This window comes from Amborella trichopoda, chromosome 13 (genome assembly GCF_054954075.1).
Source record: "Amborella trichopoda isolate Santa Cruz 75 chromosome 13, AtrichopodaSantaCruz75HAP2 v2.0, whole genome shotgun sequence".
NCBI lineage: Eukaryota > Viridiplantae > Streptophyta > Magnoliopsida > Amborellales > Amborellaceae > Amborella > Amborella trichopoda.
The window spans coordinates 52636645-52659668 of record NC_142348.1 but is presented as its reverse complement, the minus strand read 5'-3'; the positions used below and the strand labels follow the sequence as shown (position 1 = coordinate 52659668).

Below are 23024 nucleotides of genomic sequence, written 5' to 3'. Positions count from 1 at the left end.
TTAGCCTTAAGCAGAATGATTCATTCTAAACATAAAAAATGAAGCAAAATGCCGACATATTAAGAATAATTTGCACTAACTAATAAAGTCATTAATGCTACAAATTTGTAAAGAATAGGCAATTAAACCACAGCCACACCGTATGCAGAAAATGGGGATCTTTATTTTTTCTGAATGAAGTGGGGACCAATTTTCATGTGCCGGTAAGTAAGTTTTGTCAGACTTTTTTTTCTTTAACATTCCCCATAATGGTTGTCAAGTCTGGAAGCTATTTTCAAACTCCTTTATTTTCATTAGAACCAATTTTGCTAGATTGAGATATTCATATTATCACAGTGCCAAGTACACCATCGAACATAGAAACATTTATGACAGACCCAAGAAACAAATAAATTGGTAAATGATTCTTCCAGAGAGTCCTTTTCTAAAAATTAAGCTTCCAAATGGAATAATAGAATTAGTTTCATCATGGGGATGACTGGATCTAACCTAATCAAGCTCCTGCTTTAGTCCATGAGAGAGCTGAAGTAATGCTTCCTGAATCAGGGTCTGAGTTAAACTTCCATAATGCAATAATAGAATTAGTTTCATCATGGGGATGGCTAGATCTAACCCAATCAAGCCCCTGCTTTAGTAAATGAGAGAGCTAAAGCAATGCTTCCCGAATCAGGGTCTGAGTGAGAACCTTTGGAAGCCCCATAACACTGTCTGTCGTTCCTACCTGCAAAAAAGGGACCCAAAAACAAGAAATAAAAAAAGAAAACACAGCAACAACGACAAACCATCCATGTCAGTTAATGTAGTGAGAAGATGGAAATCATTAAGACGTGCGATGGGATGACCGACCATTGCTTCCACCAAGGGTGAGGTCAACGGATGTTCCACGATTAAACCACCAGCAACATTGAGTACCTTTCCCTCCTCAATCTATTCAACAAACACCCCATTGTTAATTAAGGGAAGTAGACATAAGCCTGACAGGAGAAGAAAGAGGTAATGATGAGGCTTCACATTTACCAGGCTCTCAATTATCTCATCTGGTATATCATGAAAATAAATCTGCAAAAGAAATAAAAAATAAAAAATTGGGTTTGCAGCAGAACTGTTGATTGTGAGAAATGGAAACAAGTGTACCATTATATATGCCGGTTTAAGAAGGCAAATCCTAAATACAATATCAGGGACCCAATGCCACGGCCTAGTGCTATGGAGCACTTAACACCTGTATTTTGGGTCTTCCCCAAGGAAAATAGTTACCTCAGCTTTGTCCACCTCTCCCTTTCGGATACCAGTTTTTAGGTTAGTAACAAGTACAGAGCCTATAGTTGCTGCATGCCCCTTGGAATAGCCTGTGACCAATACCACTAACATTTTTATGCACAAAAATATGCATATCCCATAAAACCTCACGTAATATGTGTGGGTATGTGTGTGTGAAAGAGAGAGAGAGAGATATAAATACCTTTAATGAACGCTCGAGCTTCCTCCTTACTCAAAGGCTTCTCCCTAATTACTCCTTCATGGACGACCACCTTCAATATTTTAAAATTGAGTTACCTAAAGGGCTCCAATCATAATGAACAAGTGATTGAACCCTATCTTTAGCAAACAGATGGATAATAAGGAACATAGCTATACTCATCTTTTCTTTCTTACGAAACTAGTTGTCATTCATATATGAGCTGTAACAAACAAATGAGGAGAACAGAAACAGTTGCAAATAAGTCAGTAGGCAAAAAGCACAAGAAGGCCTGATAAATAGATAAGCAATGTAGCTTTCACACTAGGGAGTTCACTCAGGTAGAGGTTTATGTTTGCCAATGCTAGTTGGATTAAATTTTCTTGGTTTTATGAGTAATCCATTCTTGTGTTACGACAAGTGACAAGTGTGGTAGAACCAAGCGGCAACACCTGCCTTTCCCAATTTCAGGTTTGTAGTTAGTAGAAGCACCACTACTGATGCTAGGATCATTGTTTAGCATTAGCTTTTACTTCAAGGGAAAAGCTTTTCCCTTTGGGTAGGTTAGCAGTGGGATTTGACCTTGGGATATTGTACTGCAGTCTGCAAATGCCAAAACCACCAAGCCAAGGCCTTAAACCACCATTGCAAAGGTAACATTACACGTGTGAGAGTTTTCCTAAATGGCAATCCTTTGGTTGAGGCTGTGATATCTTGTGGGCAGCTTTTTCCCACTCAGAGGGAGCAATATCTTGTAACGACAGCCAGGCTATTTTGTATAAGAGAGTGAGAAAAAATTCCATGGCTGAAGAAAGGCATGACGGCAAGCAAAACATTGTATCATTTCCAAAAATTGGTACACAAACAATTTTAATAAGATAACAGAAATGAATGTTCTAGGTTGAGGTGCGAGAAGAAATTTGAGATGAGAACATGAGGATATAATTCGAGAACCAATTATATATTCACATTCTCATCTCAAATTTATCAAGAAAATGGGCTTATGATTGGACAACAAGGCAGTTACTTTCCAAATCTTCCTCCTGAAGATGCAATGGTCATTCCTTGAGCTTCTTGACATGGGGAACTCATAAGATAATGATCGTGCTGAGAATGGAAATTCCCTCATTAGGTTGATCGTAAATAACACAGAACATAACTAGGGGAAGCCTACTTATTAAGGAGACAACCCACCCCTCATGAGGGACAAGGAGAGAATTCCAAAGAGCTTACCTATGAGAGGGGGCCCAGGTGATGGATTTGCAGTGAGCCCACTATCTTAGACTCCTAGCCTAGGATCGTTTTGAGTTCGAAGGAGGGAGGGATTGTTTGGATTGCCTTTTCAAGGGATCTAGAGTCTGTAAATCAGTTTTCTCTTAAGCATTCTCAACTCTGTATTTGTCTCAACTCGAATAGGTCACATGCACACAGTATTTTGATTGGTTATGTTGATATCTACTCCTAGTCTGGGTCTTGCCAATGAGAGAAGTTCAACATTCAAAGTATCATTTTCCCCCTTTAACATGGATTTTAGGCTAACTGGCGGTGATTGAAAACACCCCGTGGGTAATAATTACCTTCAGCACCGTGGGTTCCAATTCCAGGGTACATGATTGCATAATATGTCAGAGGATTGAAGACACCATAGCTGATTTAATTATGTTTTGGCCATTCAACAGGAGTAGGCTTATCCCGATTTCAGGAGGTTGCCAATGGGCTTCTGATGGGACCCTGACAAGGCAAGATGTTGCACGCCACATGTCCTTTAGTCATCTCTAAAGGTATACCATCAGTAGAATGTAGAAGGATTTGAGAAACTTTGGTCTCTTGGGTGATAAGCCTCCACCAGTTCAAGTGAAATAGAGCCTGACATCTTTCTCAAGACTGGTAGATACAGCTATGACATTATTTCTTGGTATTTCTACAAACATTTCTAAAGTCTCAGAAACAGATATGGCATTTATTTCCCAGTATACTTCAAAAAAATATATATATATTTCCCAGTATCTGTGCGTAAAAGGTATTTATTTAATTTGCATAAATAACCAAAGCTCATATTGGTGGTTTATTACATATTATATTGTGTATAACCCACTTGAGAGGGCTTTGAGCTATCTAATGGAATACTACATTTCTCCCTATCCTTAAGGTTTGCCCTTGTTTTCTCCCTTTTTCACCTTTACCTCATACCTATGGACCTGAGGCAGGACTAATTGAAGCTAAAGTCACGATACAAGCACAACAACACAGGGGGCAGAGAGGAGACATACTTTAAAGGTGCAATATGGAGCTATTAGTAAAATACCAAACTGATTCCTGCAAATTTACTTATAATTGAAATCGAAAATTTCTTCTCAATAGCGAGATGAAATTAACGAAATTCCAGTGGGAGAACTGGAAATAAAAATTAGACTACACTTAATCATCTTGACAATCTTTGCACATGTGTCCAAAAATTTCATTTCCCAGGTTAAGGAAACATCTCCAAGACTTGTCAGAAACACCTATAGCATGTGGAATCCCTCTGAGGATTCATAATCCAATGTAGTCACCTCCAATGAAATAAATCACCAGAGTAGTTTGCCTGCCCACATAATCTCAAAAGTTCATGAGCCCTACAAGGCTGGATATTAAAGGTGCCTGGTGCCTTAAAATAACAAAATTTTCATGAAAGAAGATCCATTATTCATTTAATGGTAAAAAAAAAAAAACAACATGAAAAACGTCAGGACTTTACCTGGTCAGCAGTTATTAACAGCGTTGGTTCAGCACTTGGTTCCTTGTAGACACTCAAGTCAAGCCTGGATATTATGGCATCTGCCTATGAAGAAATCAAGATTAAATTGGTGAGAAACCCAACATTCATGACCATAACCAAAACCTAAATTGTTTACAGATACACGTGAAGAAGAAAATTGACATATATTTACCATCTGCATTTGTATAAAGGATTAGAAAGTAGACATATATGTACCATCTAAATTGTTTTGATCTTTAAGGAATGCAACTGTTATCATTTGTAAAATGAAGCTGCACATGTTCACTTATAAAGAAGAAACACGAGAACTTAGGTTTTGACCGAATGAAAGAGACTAAGTAAAAGAAGTAATATCCGGAAGGCAGAAACCACAAACTGAGGAGGAAAACAAGACGATAATATATTCAACTGGTACCCACTACAAGGCATCAATAACCACCCTTTAGACCGATAAATTCAAAAATAGATGAATGATATTGCATGTTCAGGCCATGTTCAGAAGTCATAATAAATAAATAAAGCTAGCTAACCTTTGCCTCAGCCAGTGCCATGACCAAGTCCTCGGGATTCTCGATGCGAATGCTTTTCTCATCTATATCTGCACTCTAACAAGTATTTAATGAAAGATTAAATTGTCACACAACTGGGGAATTGATGAATAAAGAGAATCAAATAAAAGGGAGTGAGGGAGGGAGGAGCTGCGAACCATGACTGTGAAGGCATAACCCATTTCAGATAGAATGTTTCGCCGAGCTATTGATGATGAACCCAGGATAATCTGCTGGTTTGTTACACATCATATCATGCCAAAGCAACCAATCTACCATTAACCAACTGCTATACAAATAAATTCATGACATGCCATGCTTTAGACAGAGAGACAGAAGTGCTAACCTTGAAGGCAGAGTTGAGTGGCTGCATTTTCACTCTGATAGTTTTTTGCTTCTTCCTCCTCTACCCAACCTCTACACGGCGCCCTTTTTATGTCAGGAAGGGGTCCAACTCATATGTACATATGCGACCCCTCACTAGAATCCAGCTCTTGATCCAAATTTTTTTAGGGATTTATGATCTAGGCTAAATTGATTATGAATATGGAAAAAACTAAAACTTTTTAAATTAAAAATAAAAAAATTGCGTAAATATCTATTTGAGTATCCGTTATTACTTGTTTATTTTTTGGACTTTATAACTTAAAAAAAAAAAAAAAAAACGAAACTACTTCTTTTTTTGTTTTTTCAAAAACCCAAATCTCCAATCAATAACACAAGAAAACCCATAAAAAAACCTACACAAAATGACGATTAAAGGAAGATAAACAATTGAATCGTGAAATTGTACCTGGAATTGCAGAGGGGGAGGAATTGCAGGCAACCTTTGATCGATGGACGCATCGATCACAGGCCATCACAGAAGAGAGATATAGTAGGGAATGTAACGATGAAGAATGCCATGCTTTCTTCGATTTGAAGGTTCCACAAACTACAAATGTGAGGAGAATGAAAATGGGGAGGTTTTATATGCAATTAGTGTGGATTTCTGTTGTCAATATGCATAGAAGGGGAAAGAAAGCAGGCATTGAATTTTTCAAAAAATTAAAGTTTTTGGAAAACATAAATTTTAAAGTTTTCTCCTTCATTAAAAAAAAAAAAGGGATATTATATATTTTAGTTTTTCAAAATAGAAATTGAACGTCATTTCGGTTTTTAGAAAGACGAAAATTAGTAGTTTTATTTTTTTTTTTTAAAAAAGTTATTATAAAATCCAAAAAACAGACACATGAGTAATAATATAAAATATTCGATATTGTAGTATTAACGGATACTAGAACATATATTTGCATAATTTTCTCTTAAAAATATGTACTTTTTAAAGAATTTTTTGTCAACGTCTCGTATCTCATATCTTGGTCCAGTATTCTTTACACCACCTCGAGGTTCATGGGTCAATGGACTCTTGCATCCAGTGACTCGTATAAAACTTTCACTTCTTGGTCCAGTATTCTTTACACAACGTCCATCGTTAAAATGGAGGTCCATGGGTCAATGGCCTAGCCAGTAACTCATAGAAAACTATGGGTCAATGAGTCCTTTTTTACTCATAAAACTGTCCCTTCTTCATAGTTATAAAACTCAATTTTAAAAAAAACAATAAATTGAGCAATTCTATAAATATTTTAAAAATTAGATAATTTGATTAGAAGATATATTATTTTAAAAACTTGAAATGCTTCTTTCTTCGCTCATAGAGATGATAAATTGGAGAGTTCTCCTGACCACATTTTTCTAGAGTTACTTACATTATACTATAACGTTGCAGCCCTATATATTTTTTTTCATGTATAGATCGATATCTTTTTGCTCTGCAAAATCATGGGTATTTGGGCCTTGACTTTTCTAGAATACCAAAAGGGCCACTTTCGGCCCAAAGGCAAGAAGTTCCAAAATTAATTATTCAATAACTGAGTTTCCACCATTTTTCATTATTAAGAGCATCTTGCCATTTTTCATCTGAATTTTAAAATTGTTAATTTGTTTTGCAAATGTAGTAAATTTAGTCATCTAGAATATTGCCAAACCATTTGATAAGGTTACATAATGGATAATGTGCTAAGTACCCTTGTACTAACCTGTTGAGATGTATAGTTGTTCATACCATAAATAAAGGCAAAAATGCTAAGCACCCATGTACTAACCTGCTGAGATATATGGTTATTAAGACCATAAATAGAGGCAAAATCAATGCCTGACTGCTTAGATGTATGGTTATTGAGACCATAAATGAAGGCAAAAATTAATGCCATTAGAATTTTAGTGGAAGCAATTTCTTTTTTTGACTATTATTTTTTGGCGATTTAAAATTTTAAATCATGACACCGTTAATACATTAATATTCAAAGACAGTCCCTAGTTCATCGGAATGATGTTTAATGATGGTTTGGGAAAAGAGATGGGGTCGTGGTGGTTGCACCCCTCATGCCATGTTGCACATTGTGCTCTCCAGTCCCACTAATAGCTTCGAAAATCTAACCATCTAAAAAATGGTTTAAGGGCCTATATTCTCCCTGAATCATTCGAAAAAAAAAAAAAAAGGGTTCCCTAGAGACATCAAAACCTTATCTTACATTTTCCCACGTACACTGACTGCTTCCTCTTCTTCTCTGAAGCTAGCTTAGTTTATTCTTCTTTATTGGGGATTTATTGGATAACAGGCAAGATTTTTAATTATTAAATTAATATAGGATAATAATAAATGTGTATTATGATTATTAAATATGGACTCAAACTACACACTTACCATTGGACCATTCAGTTTTGGACAAGGTCACAACTTTTATCAAAAGTGTGAAATTTAACATATTAAAATGTATCACAGCTTTCGAGAAAATTTGCTTTCAACTTTATACTCAATCTGTGACACATTACCACCATCCAATTTTACATCCAATTGTTGACAATGATTGATACGTTCATGTATCAAAAACAAATGGTCTCATCATAAGCATTTCCACATTTCCATATAAATGTGTTCAAGATTTTGCAAACTATACAGTTCCAAATTGTTTGAAATGCGTATCAAAATTAAAATATCAAAGATCAGTATCACATGAGCTTTACTTAACTTTATCAAATCCGAACTGCTCTATCTAAGCCTTACTCGATTTTAGGGTTACTTTTATGTGAGTGGCAAGTTTCCTTTCAAATACCAAATTCTATGCATTTTATCATCAGCAATGTTTTCATGGTGATAATAACGGGAATCCTTGAAACATCACTATAAATTGATTTTTTACCGTAATTATTGGAGTAATTACCAGGATTATAAATAGAGATAAAACTGTGTTAAGACTCCAAGTCTGAACCCAAAAGCACAGGTTTGAGCCAAAAAAACCTTCATTGTTGGTGAACACCATAATAAAGTTGAGCAATCTTGCGATGCTCACTCCCCTCAAACAATTTTCTTGATGAAGCCTAAAGAAGGCTACCATTCGATTACTTCAACGGAAATGATTGTGCAGGAGGTATCTCACGTTCGTAATGCAGGAGTTCCCTCTAAACTGGTGTGATGGGCAGTGGGATGGCAATTATCCACCCCGCTACTCAGTTCCATACAAGGGTAGAGAAGGGGACTCGTACATAATCAAATATAAGAGACCTCCTGCCTGATCATTTCAGGGCATATTCCAGGTGAAAAGGTTTCTATTTCCATCAGTTTTTGCAGTTGATGCACCAAAAGATCCTTGATTTTTCCATGTAGTTCAAAACGACAACAACCCCATTAATGTGACAAAACAGGATCATTTGCAGATAAATCTATCTGAGAAACATATTTAATGGGGTGTTGACTCCCAAAGTAGAAGAACAAGATGGCAAACGGTATCCAAGAGTAAGCTTTCCTTTCAGCAATGAATTGCTATCTGCTGTTCCTGCCTGAAGTCACTATAGGTGCAAGTAGAATTGTGTTGGAAGATCTTTCCAATCTGCAAGAATAGGTATGTAAGCTATCTATTTGCAGCCCTCGTTATAATCCACAAACAGTGGGCATCCACACGAGCGCACATGAGAGAGAGAGAGATTCTTACTTCATAATCTCGTCCACTGATTTCATTACTTCTATACAATTGGTCTCCAAAACTTGACCTCCAAATATAATCTCATCCAAAATTGTATGTATCTGCATTCACCAATATAACTTTCGATACTGACAAAGGATCAAATAAGACAAGCAGCTGAAAGCCAGTTTATTTTCCTTTTTGTGAGCACCATGCTCATTGAGTGAATAGATGTAATATGCAGTGAAAGAAAAAAGTGTTGAGATGTATAATGTCAAGTTACACAAAACGTGGCAAATAAAGAGAAATATGCAATAAATTAGATACCTAGAAAGTATAAAGAATGACAATGCTCCCCAACCTCCCATTATATAGCCCATGTAAATAGCCCATATAACACTAAGGTGATACCTACCAAAAGCAACCAAGACTCGGTGTTTTCAAGTTTCAGAAAATCTAGTGATTTTTTCCCATGATCTGCTGTAATTTTAGAACTTCATAATACATTTCTCCTTGAATATAAAAAGCGTAAACAGACACTCAGCAGATTGGCCTATATTTTTTAGTTTCAATGGATGAGAACTAATATTAGATATCACACCAAGCTTAAAAGCTGAAATTCAATACAATTCTGCAAAATGCCAAGTAAAATTCAAATGTAATATCAGTTAATTTCAATTAATAGAGGTGTCCAACTGTGGCCATTTCTGATATTCTTCTGCTTACCTATCCCTCAAAATATTTCTTTCAATAGTATAAACATAAATCTAGCAAGATAAAATACCCAAAAGCAACTCTCAGAGCAAATTAAGTAGCGAAGGAATGGAATTTGGAGTCATGGGGTTCCAAAGACAGCTTTAAAGGGCCCGCTAAGCGAACTTGAAAACCATGAACCTGCTAGAGGAGAACCCGACGCACCCGTTGTCAACATGACTAGGCCATTTTAGGCTAACAGCATCACCAGACCCTAGATAACGTTATCACCATTTTAAAGATAGAACCCCTCAAAATTTGAAGATCTCAGCATTCATTTTCTTCCAAAATTCTCCAAATGATCACCAGATGACAGAAAACACTACTTCTTAAAATCTATCACAGGAAAAGAAGGCCACAAAACCCCTTATCCCCAGGACAGAAAGAAGAACTTCCAGAAAAAATAGAAGCCACAATGCCAAAGCCGCACCCCACACAAGGGCGTGTTTGAATGACCGTGCATATTGGCATAATTCCAGACTGTGTTAGTAAGTCTAACACTCGAGACTGTAAAATTGGGTCCCAATGTTTTCTTTTCTTGACGTTTTGAGAGACAGCTGCTACATATCATTCCACATTCTGAGGAGATATGCAGAACCCAAGAATACATGTTAACAGGCACACATCCTGGGCTGGCAATTTCTCATGCAAACACGCCTTAATTTGCTCTATGAACTGTACTTTTCCCTGAGCCCTTACCATGAGGTATAATAAGCAGAGATTTTAGAAAGAAACTACGGGCCATGCCCGTGCCTCAACAGCAAGTAAATTAGTTGAGTTCACTTGAAATTTAAACCCCATAATTTCCATAGAATTAACAACGCCCCAAACAAAGCTTACAAAAATGCAGACATTAGAAAGAAAATCTTTGAATGACAATTGTCAGATCAGCCACAATAAAAGGCCAATCAGAAATATTTTGAACATGATAGTAAATACCTTGCCAAAATTGAACACTACGTCAAGCTCGCAGACATTTTTGAAACATTTGTCCAGTGTCTCCACAAATACTGCAATGAAACATTCGATTAGATTAACATCGATAGTAACCGGGAACAAAAAAGTTGAGATGTCAAATGTAGAAACTATAAGAAGCAAAAAATCATGCTTTTATTAAAAAAATTGTTGCATCGTCATTAACTATCCATGTGACAACTAAGCCACCATGAAACATAATTCCATGCTAAGCGCTAATCTTATTGAAGATATCAGTTTCAAAGCAGCACAGCAATCATTAATGGCATGCTACTGAATTGTATGGAACGTCGCCATGGACAAACGAGTGGATTCTATTTAAGAAAATCCTCCACTATAATCTACACAAAACCACCACTCTTTTTAGTATTTATCAAAGTGTCATTCTTTTAATAAATCCAAGTACAATTTGATTTAAACAAATGGGCATGCTAAAAAAGCCAACCAGTTAAACATTCTGATGATAGTTTTTTTTTCTTTTCTTTCTTTTTTTGAGAAGAATGACATGGACACAGACACTGTTGCAAGATTAAAAATAGTTCTGAAGTCACCTTGTATAAGATCTAGCATGGCGAGCTCATTTTCGGTAGTGTCGAAGACAAAAACAAAATACAGAGTTGCATAATGCTTGTACACCAGTCTGGTATTCTGCATTTAAATGGACAGTAATAAAAAGCTGCTGGTCGTTAGAAGTGGAACTGTATAGGCACCAAAAAAAAAAAAAACTACACATGCAAGTATCTCATATAGTTGCAAAGAGAGCAAAGTCATACGACCGCAAAGATTCTTCTAAGATTGTGCTGTTGACACAGTTATTTCCCATGAACAGTAACAGAAGAGATAGAATATCCTTTTAATATCCCAGTGATACACACCAAATCAATATCTAGAATTAAAAACAGTAATCATAGCATGAACCAGAGCTGAAACAGGAGCAGGAGCAACCGAAACAGCAAAATTGAATAAGAATCGCCACCACAAAAGAGCAGCAGCCCTGCAGGAAAATCCAACTCGGGGGATATCTAAAAATTTACAGGTGATACAAGAAGGTTCATTCTACCATATTTAGCAACTTATCAACCAGTAACAGTCAATTACCACTTTTATCTTCAGAACTTCGAAGTCAGTATGAGAACGAGTAAGAAGAAATAATAGTAGAGGATGTAAAAACATATGAGGAAAAAATAATATTAGAGGATGTAAAAACATATGAGATGTTTTGCTACCCAAAGATGTTTCAGTACATAACTCCCGGGCCAAGGGGAACACATTTTTGTAATATTACACTTATATTAATGCAAAGGTTAACATCTTCAAAAAGATGAGGTAACTGATTTTCTACATAGATCAGCTAGTTTCTATGACTAAGAAACTTCATAATCACCTCCCACAAAAAATCTTGACTTCCACCGTTAAAGCCAAGACTGTGAAACAAGAAAACTTGTACAAAGGAAGATTCAGCGCAAACACAGTTTGTGCACCGGTACTAAAAGCATCCACAATCAATTTGTAAAAGCGAGGGTTGAGATGAATCACAGTAGGAACATGACGAACAGTGGGCAGAAGCAGAACCATATCTGTATGGTACCTAATCTCCATTCATTTTCCAAGTGCATGATGGATATGCTGCCTCTGTAACTTCCAACATAACATTGTGTGCACACATGGTGCTCCCAAAACACATTTCACATGAATGTAGCAAAAAACAGGTTTTATATCAGATTAGAAATTAAACAGTAGGAACTTAAAAGGATGCGTTGCCCGACACATAATGAGTATCAATGGATCAAATCCTTTCAAATTAGCTGAAACTTGAACCTATCAACTGATATCCTCTCCTATGTTTGGCAAGTCTTCCAATTTTATTAATGATCCAATGCTCTCGTCGGCCATTTCAATGTCAGTTAGGTTTCACAATACATTTATATTTTTACTCTTGTGCAATGAAGGATATGCTCACTAAGGATGTTGCTACTGTGAAGACCCAAGGCTTATCAAGCAATTCTCTTGATTTTCTTCTTTTCTCTCTCCCCCATCTCTCTCATTGCATAAGCCTCTGCTGTCTGCACTCCCTTTTGGAATACAACCTGACATATACTTTTATCTCTTTTCCAATGGTTAACTATCAATATATATATATATATATATATATATATATATATATATATAGAGAGAGAGAGAGAGAGAGAGAGAGCAATGGCCATTTATGACCTGGAACAAAACGTGAGTCATGCTTTGCATTTTATGCAGAATGGCTGTAAATGGTATGCACACAGAGGAAGGAGTACTAGATAGGCTCTATGCTCCAGGTACAATTTAAAAGACAGATAATTGCTCAAGCTCATCAAGAAACCAATATCTTGGTCCATAGCAAGGGTAGAGATGATGGGGTAGGAAGCATAACAAACAAATGATTCAGAATTTCAGATGGATGTCATTAAGGGTTCAGGCGAATGGCTGGAAGAAGCACAAGTTAAATTCCCCATCAACACAAAAGACACTCTCAACTTTACCTTTGACAATGGAGCAAATAATAGACCAAGTCTAGATTGATCAGGCCACACTCAACATCATAGATGAATGACATAAACATATAAAAAACACCAGATTTTAGAAAAGGGCACAATGATCCCTTGATTATAATCAGTGTTTGAAAATTCAGCCACCCAATTGACTAAAATGCCTAGGCGGGGCACCCAGGCGGCTTGCGTTTAGGTGCCGCCTAGGCGCTACAGTCAAGGCGGCTGTCTAGGCTCCGCCTCGATGGGAGCCTAGACGCAAGTTGCCAAGGGTGGAAAAATGCCCTCGGCTAAGGTCAAATAGTAATTTCTTCCTCCCTAAAAAGGGGGGAAAAGGGTTTTGGGGGACATTCTAAACCCCCAAAACCAAATCTGTGCCATCTAGAGAAAAAAAAACACCTTATTAACCTCTATTTCGTAATTTATCGAAAAATCGATAAATTTTCGACTTTTTTGATATCTTCCGAAATCAAAGGAAATGTTTCTTGGTAGTTTTCGAAGCTTCTAGTGGCCAATCGTGAGGACTTTTGGAGATCGAATAGACGAGGTTTGGGCCGACATCATTTTTATTGCACATTTTTAGAGCATCATGCCATAAAGATATTTGAATAAGGGTTTTCCGCGTTATTGCTATAACATATTATGTCTTGAATTATTTGAGTTTTCTTTTTTTAATTTTTTCCTTTCATGATACATTTACATGTTTGTAGTTGAAAGATTGATTTTTTTTGTGATTAATTGATTAAGAACTAGTTTGAATAATGAAATTGGTCCTATATCAAATTCTTTTATGAATAATTGGTTCTTAGTTTGTACAATGTGTGAAGTTTTGATATTCTATTAGTTTTGTTTTACTTTTTTTATATTTTTACATATTTGTGGATGGAACATTTACCGATTGGAATTATATTTTGTGAATAGTCATAGACTTTGGATGAAATTGATATTTTGTGAATATTTGATATCCAAAACCAAATCTTATAGATATTAGTTAATAAATAATAATTATCTTATAACTTTTATCTTAATAAATAGCCCCTACACCTTTTTGAACATTGATTATAAGGGGAATCATCGAAAATCCAAAAACACCAAATGATAGGAATACCAAAAGTAAACTGTCGAAAGTAAACAATAATGCAAAAGACTCACACGTTGACCACTAAATTCTTAGATAGCATTGTAATGCTGTATTTCACCCCAAGAAATAACCACATCAAAGGTAGATCAGTCGAAGCAAACTTATATTTACAAAAATCAACATAGAAACAGCCAAATGGAATAATGAAAAATGACTCATACTAGATCACAAAATGAAATATTGGAGAAATAAGAATAAAGAATAATAATTTTATTATTTTTAGTTAAAATTTTAAGCAAGAAACCAGAAAAATATTATTTCCATGAATATGATACCTATAAATTTCTAGAAAAAAATTCTCTATCATCATTGTCAAAATTAAAACAATCAAGCCTAGAAGGTTTCCTAAAATGAATAAACAATAGCCAAAAATAAAAAGGTTTGTAAGGGTGAAAAAGAACATACTGGACCGAAAATTGCATCAGCCTCGATGAAGTTACTAACGTTCTCCGCTCTGCTGCATAATACTAAACAAGAGCAAAATATCTTAACACGTAGTTGTCAAAAAATAAGGAGAGAAAAAAAAAAGATCTCAAAATGCAAACTGCATACTGGCTACATGCAAATGAGGTAACCGTATACCGTTAAGTTCACATAATAAGAAGAATCGATGGTTCAAAATTTCACGTTCTCAAGCAACCAACAAGTATAAGCTAATACACATCTCATGAGAAATCATTACTCAAGCCATAACAGTAGTAGAAAAAATGGGTTGCAGTTTCCAACATAAGTGCTCCAGACATGTTGAGTAGTACCAATCCAAGAATGGCATTCAAACAAAATCATGCATGAAATATTGGTCAGGTTTTAACTGTTTTTCATGAAATTGACTATATATAGAGAGCAGGAGAGAGAGAGAGAGAGAGAGAGAGAGAGAGAGAGAGAGAGGCGGAGGGGGGGTGGGGAGGGATGGAGTATGGATGGAGAGTAGTTACTACATCAAAGCTCATAAAACCCAAATTAGATTTACTTTACAGCATGTTTGCACAGAGGACATGCACAACATTTCAACCATGATAATGCAGATAACACCTTGCGATCTGTGACGCTTCCCAGCAACAGATAGAAACACTTCGGGTGTATATAAGGTGCTTGGAGTTCGTCATTAGCCTCAGGATAAACAGGTCCACATCCAAATTAATAGACATAGCCATCGAGCATTCCCAAGCACAAACCTTGGTTGATATCCTTGGCTGTGGGGTAGATCACTTACCAACCAAGTATTTAGGACTCCCGCTGTGCATTGACAAGCCAAGACAACAGTTGTGGGATCCCATTGTTTGAAAAATATGACCATATGTTGGCAGGGTGGAGGGATAGGTTACTCTTGAGGGCAGGCCATCTAATTCTCATCAAGGCCACACTCTCCACCATAGTTGTTGGGAGCGAAAGCGGGTCCGGGTCCGGGTCCGGGTGTGGGAGCCCGGGATCTGCACTTGGCTAAAGCTCCCTACCTTTGGAGCGCTTGGGAGCGTTACTCAGGGAGCGACCTAGGAGCAATCTCTCATATATGAATTACATGTATATGGGAGCACAGGGGAAGCACCCCCAAATGTGTGTGTGTGTGTGTGTGTGTATATACACATACACAACTTTGATTGTTGTCATTACTTTTCAAACACTTTTAAACATTTACTTTCATTACTTTCATTTAATGTCATTACTTTCAAACACTTTTAAATAGTATAAAATAAAAGCAATTGTCAATTGCGTAGGAACCATAAAAAGATATATAAGACATTTTATTTCAAAAAATTAATTCAAGAAATCTTAATAATTACAAAGCCATATAATTAGTATTCTTTATATTAAGGTACACTGGTTTAGTGGAATTAAATTAATGTTGTTGTTATTATTATAAGATTTCTCATGGACTATGCTACATATTTGAAATGAGTTCATGGACTGTATACTTATTAGCTTATACTAGTATTTTAAATAATAAAGTACATTGATATAGTTGATTTGAATTAATGTTGATAGTCAGATAGTATTATTAGAAGATTTCTCATGGGCAATGCTACATAATTGAAATGAGTACATGGACTATAAACTCATCAACATCAGTATTACTAAAAGATTTCTAATGGACTATGAACTCGTTACCATCAAGGGTAAGAAGCACATGCACACAGGCCTTAAAATTGACCTGTCATATTCAGAACGCGACCCATCTTTTGAGGAGTCGTGATCCCCCATCAATAGGGATCAAGGTCTTTGAAGTCAAGGATCGACATCCCTTTAGATTAGGAACCAAGATCCCAATAGGTACGGATCAAGATCCCCTTGTGCAAGGAAGCAAGTACCGCTCGGGCTTCGGCTCCTAGATCGCTGGATAGAGATTCCAAGACGGGAACACCACCCCTTCACTAAGATCCCCGCAACTATACTCTCCATTGTCCCCCATTTACCAAATGTCGCTTTTCCAGATCCCTATTTCAGTTGCTGCCCATCTAGAGCGAAAGATGTGAAACTTTCTGTGGTCGATTGAGAGTGACAACCACAAACTCCACCTCCTAGCATGGGATAGCATGGGATAAAGTCTGCTTACCTAAGAAACAGGGTGGACTAGGCATCTGAAGTTTCCTTTTAGGCAATAAATCCCTGCTTGGTAAGGGTTGGTGGCAATTTGCCACTCACTATGTTGCATGGATACAGGTACGTGTGTTGGTGTCCAACATTGTGAGTGGCAAATTGCCACTCACTATGTTGCATAGTGAGTGGCAATTTGTCACTCACTATGTTGCCATGAGCTTTGGCTTCTGTTGCTGACATAAAAACTAGTTGGCTGATCCTTAGATTATTTTAAAATTTCATCGACATTTTTGAACATCACATGCCTCTACTCAAAACAAAAAAGAAGATCAAGTCTCTGAAATGATGTAATTAATTGTCAATAAACAAGTAGAAGAATTGTCAATAAACAACTAGAAGAATCCAAAAAAATTTGAATCTGTCTGTGTCGATGTGTGTACGACACAGGTACAACAACCAAACAGAAGAATCCATTTAACATAGGCCACCCAGCACGATCATCTATTGAAGCAGGTTATATGCCTGAAATACCATATAGACCCTTTTTCTTGATTTCCAAGTGGACCCCCAAATGGAAGATCATCAGGGGTGTGGTGTTCGTTACCATCCTCTTGGGACCACTTACGGTTCAATACTCAGTTCAGAGTGAACTGGGGCACTATGGACGGACTTGTGGATTGGAAACTCTAACATGAGGGAAAGGTTCAACCATCTCTACCAGCTGACCAGGTATATGGACACTTGGGTTGAGGATCTCTTTGAACTATTTTTCTTTTTGAAAGTGTTAACTTTGTTGAAAGGGGCGGATCTCTTTGAACTATTGGGAGAAGAAAGGGTGTGGAGCCCAAACTTTGGAAGGCCCTTGCTCAACCATAAAGTTCTTTTATTCCTGTCCCTCCTTACCACCCTACAAGCTACATACCTACCCAGGGCATGTTTGATTATATCATTTGGATGCCCACACCATCTGGTAAGTTCTCGGTTTCATTCTACGATGCCAAGGTCCTTGTGCCACTACAACCATTCCCGTTTGTAGCTTCCCGTGCTTGGATTCCTGATATGCCCCTTAAACTCCAAGTTTTCTGCTGGCTTGTGATTCCTGAGAGGCCTCAGGATCGACCAGTTGAACAAAAGGGCCTTTCCTCTTCCTAATAGGTGCACCATGTGCAAAGCTGCAGAGGAAACCAATCAGCACAGATTTTTGCAATGTGAATGGGCTTCCCAAATCTGGGCTTTCCCACATCTGGGCCTATCTCCTCCACCTCTTCAAATGGCATTGGCTCACCCCTTGCTCCATCCCACAATTGTATTATTCCAAAGCTTCTAGTCATCCCCCCGCCTGCTGAGGGCCGGTCTCTTTGGAAAGTAGCAACAATAGTTTGGGCGATCTGGAAGGAAAGGAACCGGAGAATTTTCGTGTAGAGAAAACTCAATGGACAGGATCAAGGCTACAATAATGCCACGAACTAAAATTTTGGACACGTTGGTGCCAATAACTCTCCAAGAGTGGCTAGCCATTTTGGAAACCGTGCCCACCCACGTTCCTCTATCCTAACTTTGGCACCTCCCAAAACCTAGTGAAAGGTGGACTATGTGACCGCACAAGTCAATACCAATTAAAATTTTCTATTTTGTTCTTATTGTATTGCTACCCGAGCCACTTACAAAGTGTCCAAATACAATATAAGTCAAATAAATTGCCAAGAACTCTCACTTGCTTGCCATTAAAACAAAAAATACAGACTTGTAAATGAAAGATGCAATGGAATAAAAAGAGAATAAACCTAGAGAATACATTATACCTTGCCTCAAGTTACCCTTAAGGACTTCGTACACCCCACACCGAGTCTCCTCCACCAATGGCACACGACATCTTGGTTCAAGATCTCATCTCACAACTTGGGAAGCTTACGCAAAACCAACATAGAGCATAACATGGGATATCCCTTGACCAAGGCTCAACACATGAGCATAACGTCAAGACCTAGGGCTAGGCTACGTGGCTTGGGCGTGCCACCCCTTAGGGATAGGTTTCTTTCATAAACCCTAAACTTTAGAGAGAGAAGAAGATAAAAGTTTAGAGAGGGGCATGCCACCACTTTGAGGCTCAGAGAGAGAGAGAGTTGAGGTGTGTGGAGAATGAAGCCTCCATAGCTAGTTTATATAGAACAAAGCTAGGGTTTCTAGGGTTAGAGTTTTACCATTATTATGAGATTTAATCTTGACCTTTGATCTTGGAGACCTGTGGGATGAAGAGATCGCATCCATTCATTCCTTAGATCAGCCATCATGATTAAAGGAATAAGGTGGAATCATTATCCCTCAGTTTTCATAACTCCATTCCCATCAAATATTGTGTAGAGAAAGTAATAAATTTATTCTAATTAGTTTCTTACACTCTCCCTTTTGAAAGCAATCAAAATCTCTGCACAAAACACTTTCCTAAAAACTCAAAACAACCCATGGCTTAATTGCCATAATACAAAATACGAAAGTTTGGAGGAGGTGGGACACACGACCCATGGGTGGGCCATGAGGGCCCCACGCCCCATATATTGGTAGGCCCAATGAGCCCCAATGGGCCCCCAATAATTAAAATAATATTTTCAGATAATAAAATAATTTTATAAAGTCTCTAAATAATTTATGTTACTCTCTAATTAAAATAAATTCAGAAAATAGATTTTTCCTTATTTAAAAATATTTTCAATAAAATAAAATACCTAGAGAAGTTTAAAAAATCATTTTAATTATCTGAAATTAATTAAAACATATTTAAATATATCTAAGTAAATTTGATGGGAATTGGATCCATAGAGTTGGGATTGCAACAAATATATTGAGGACTCCATCCTCTTTAGAAACTGTATCTCACTGCACATTCTCAAACAGTCCCGACAGATCCCATGACCCACAGCCTCTCGCAGAGGTTCATAATTGGACTATCAAAGTCAGCCAATAAAATCAAGAGATACGATCCTAGACCATGGATTATAGGTCCCTCCCAGAGGACAAGCCAGCCCCATTTCAGCAGTATGCTCCATCAACACAGTTCAGTGCAGGGAGTCATCTCTTCTACACATGTACACGTCACACACCCTTATCCATAAAGGGGCGCTTCCTGGACGGCTATCTAGTGTACATGTCGTGCAATGGTAATGATGAGGATTTAGGTCATTGTCCTCTCAGGCCATCTATCACACACAACGGTCAAGTCCATGTCCCCTAGCCAACTGTCCTAGGCTCAACTCCGACCTTATCAAGGGATAACCCCACATAGAAAACCTTTATCTGTTGTGTTCACATTTGCTCAAGACTAAAGGTTTTTGGATATCATATTGAACCATAGCCAGTCAAAGCTCAGGTGTATCTAGGTATTCGAAATGCCTCACAGTCCAATGTGGACCACACTCCCACTGGAGCCAACATTTCACTATATGTTTCTCAATACATGCTCTCATAAGGCTTTTAAATAGCCACAAAACCTCAACACCTGGTTCTATCAAGCTCAATTTCGATGGTTGCTTCCTTGACAACCCAGGTCCAGGGGGTTTTTGTGGCCTTTTCAGAGATCACAGTGAAAACACGCTCCTATCCTACTTTGGGTTCATAGGCAACATGGATTCCACTACCACAGTGGCTATAGCCCTTTTAAAAGTGATCAAAAAGGTTAGCGTGGACTGGTTTCATTGTTTGGTAGTGAAAGGGGACTCCAAAAACATCATACCGTGGGCCAAGAGGGATTCCTCGTGACCCTGGTGACTCAACCACATTTTTTGACCAAATTTCAGACCTTTGCAGGCATATGCATATCTTATATCAACATACATGGCGCAAGGCGAACCACTTTGTTGATAGCTCACTAAAGCTGGAGTAGATACTCCAACCAGTGCACCACTTTGGCAGTAGATACTCCAACCAGCGCACCACTTTGGCAACTTTTTGAGCTCTTGTCCCTCTTTTCATTTTTTGGACAGCTATGTCCTTTCCATACACTGTATAGTACAGGGTTTATCACCCAGTTTTGTATAGGGTCAGTTAGAAAAACATATTTTGGAAGCTGTAACGAGTGCCCATCCCGTGGACTGCCTGATCTTTCTTATAATTCTTTCACATTCAATACAAGAAGTTAACATTTTTTCCAAATAAATCATTTTTACATTTCAACTATTTTTAGGGTAGAGTAAAGAAATAATAAATATATAACTTTTGTTAGCCAAAGGGCTAATGGAACAGTATTAGCACAACGGCTGACAATGAATTTAGGCATATCTAATCGCCAGCATGGTGGCATAGTATTTGAATTTAAATGTTTTTTTATGTAAATCCATTTAATCCTAAGTTTCAAAGGAAAGTCTGTCAAAAATAAATAAAAAGATAATGATTTAAAAATGACCAAAATACCCCTTCCCTTCTCAATGACAAGGTTGTGAGCATTTGGTCATTGTAAATTTTGCAAATTGGTTTTTTTATATTTTTTTTTTTTGTTTTGTCTTGATGAGGCGCACATGCCCTCAAATTTCAGGCAAAAAAAGATTTATCAAAAAATATGAAAACTCAAACAATGTCTATACACAATGCTGGTCGGTTCTATCAAGATTGAATTTGAGCCGCTGGGCTAATACTGCCTCGTTAGCACTTGGGCTAACAAAATCATTTTCACATGCATATTAATCACATAATATCTCAACTCCCAAATGGTAAAAATCACTACACTCACTTAACAAGCTAACATTCAAATACATAATTATTATAAAAGAAGCTAACCTCCGTATATTTCCCGTATCATCTCTTGTTGCTTCTCTGCAGTCTAACCTTCAGATAAAATTCAAATAATAAGTGAATTTGGAACAAAAGAAAAATTAGTATTAACAAATGGAGATTTTGAAAACCACAATACATAGTGAACAACACTGCTCGACAACATTTTTTGGTGACATAATAGATGAGCATGAGACTCATAAATGTCATACAAAACCAAGTGAAATTTGTGCCATCTAAACAAAGTCACTAGAATCAAATATTATGAACAAACAATAACATAAGAGATACAACTAAACATGGACTCCAACTTGTTGAGATGCCATGAAAGACGGACCTCACAATGGTCACAGCTTTTCTACAGCTTCACTATAAATACAAAGTTCTTGCCATTTGACAAATATTAAACCATCAAGGTTATTCCTCAAACATGCATATGCTTTACAAGAAAAATGAGAGAACAATGACAAACAATTCATCATCATCATCATTATCATCATCCGAGCCTTATCCAACTATTTGGATATGGTCACACGAACCTTGTTTCACCATTCCCAACAATGACAAACCAATTGGTTTTTGTTATAATTGTTTGGTAGCACAGAGAGGGAGCGGGAGTTATGCATGATTTCTTTGAATCCCTTCCCTTCCAAGGGTGCTGAAAATGACCTCATAAAATGCCGCCCAAGGAAATGGTAGGCATGTACTTTGAAGGCATCACCCAAAGCTGCAACCATTTGATCTTATATGTTGCGGGGGTGATCAATATGACAAAAGCTTAACTCAAGCCAAGGCTAAGCAGTTCCAATAGTGATTGACATATGGGGTTTCTTTGTGACCAGCCTCTTGGAGGATGATGCTTTGAATGTTATTATTAGGTGAGAATACCTAGCCCTTCGAGGTACTCGGAGACGTTAGGTAAACTCAAATTTTACATTCAAATTTCATGCCATTGCGAGTTGTTCCGAATTCAAATACCAGTCTTTCTCAAATCTCTTACACAACATTTTGCAAGATATAAAACGAATTTCTGTTGAATAACAATATAGGTTCAGTTACGACATCCTGTGGTGTGCAATATCCAATACAGTGAATGTATCACAAAATTCATGCTCCCCAACCTGCATGGCTTCTGCAAAATAGGCCAAACAAAGAAAAGAAGCAACAAAGATAAATGTGTTGGTGAAGGGAAGCATACCATATGATGATGGTAGAATTTGGTAAGGCGAGGTTTGCCCTGTGTATTCATCACCAACACGGCCTCAATCATGGTGGGCGGGCGGTGGACCACTCACTCACAACTAACTTTTCCTCCCCCTCCCTCAATTCAATCGGTGACTGATGATTTTCCTTCTTGAATTTGTAGGGTTTATGAAGAGGCCAGCTTCATTCTTCCCACCAAAACCAAAGCAGAAGCAGGAAATGAAAACAATGGGACCTGAGCGAGCGTCGTCTTACGCTATTTTTTGTTTGCTACACCAGAGTCGGGCGTGCGCCCCAAATTTTGTAACGAGAAATGATGGAAGCTGGAGTTTTATATCATATGGGATTTTACATCCATGGGGGAAAGG

The 23024-nt window shown here is 37.4% G+C and overlaps 2 protein-coding genes across 13 annotated transcripts; both read right to left on the bottom strand.

The window, feature by feature from the left end:
* Positions 1-271: 271 nt before the first annotated feature.
* On the bottom strand, positions 272-5181 carry LOC18445811 (Maf-like protein). Of its 8 annotated transcripts, none has more exons than XM_020674670.2 (9): positions 5112-5181; positions 4924-4998; positions 4748-4822; positions 4197-4280; positions 1463-1532; positions 1258-1349; positions 1012-1059; positions 847-927; positions 272-721 (listed from the first exon to the last, which is right to left on the bottom strand). In XM_020674670.2, exons 1-9 carry the CDS (start codon positions 5136-5138, stop codon positions 647-649), a joined length of 627 nt encoding a protein of 208 aa, XP_020530329.1. In that variant the 5' UTR covers positions 5139-5181; the 3' UTR covers positions 272-646. The 8 variants fall into 8 exon arrangements, with proteins under 8 accessions (XP_020530329.1, XP_006855997.1, XP_088713181.1 ...); XM_006855935.4 differs by having other exon boundaries at positions 1018-1059; XM_088857055.1 differs by having other exon boundaries at positions 4748-4815.
* Positions 5182-8429: 3248 nt separating this feature from the next.
* LOC18445804 (Clathrin adaptor complex small chain family protein) lies at positions 8430-22961 on the bottom strand. Of its 5 annotated transcripts, none has more exons than XM_088857060.1 (7): positions 22652-22961; positions 21460-21507; positions 14563-14624; positions 11049-11173; positions 10462-10532; positions 8800-8891; positions 8430-8697 (listed from the first exon to the last, which is right to left on the bottom strand). In XM_088857060.1, exons 4-7 carry the CDS (start codon positions 11149-11151, stop codon positions 8631-8633), a joined length of 333 nt encoding a protein of 110 aa, XP_088713186.1. In that variant the 5' UTR covers positions 11152-11173; positions 14563-14624; positions 21460-21507; positions 22652-22961; the 3' UTR covers positions 8430-8630. The 5 variants fall into 5 exon arrangements, with proteins under 5 accessions (XP_088713186.1, XP_011627654.1, XP_088713185.1 ...); XM_011629352.3 differs by having other exon boundaries at positions 11049-11145; XM_088857059.1 differs by having other exon boundaries at positions 21460-21502.
* Between the last annotated feature and the right edge of the window lie 63 nt (positions 22962-23024).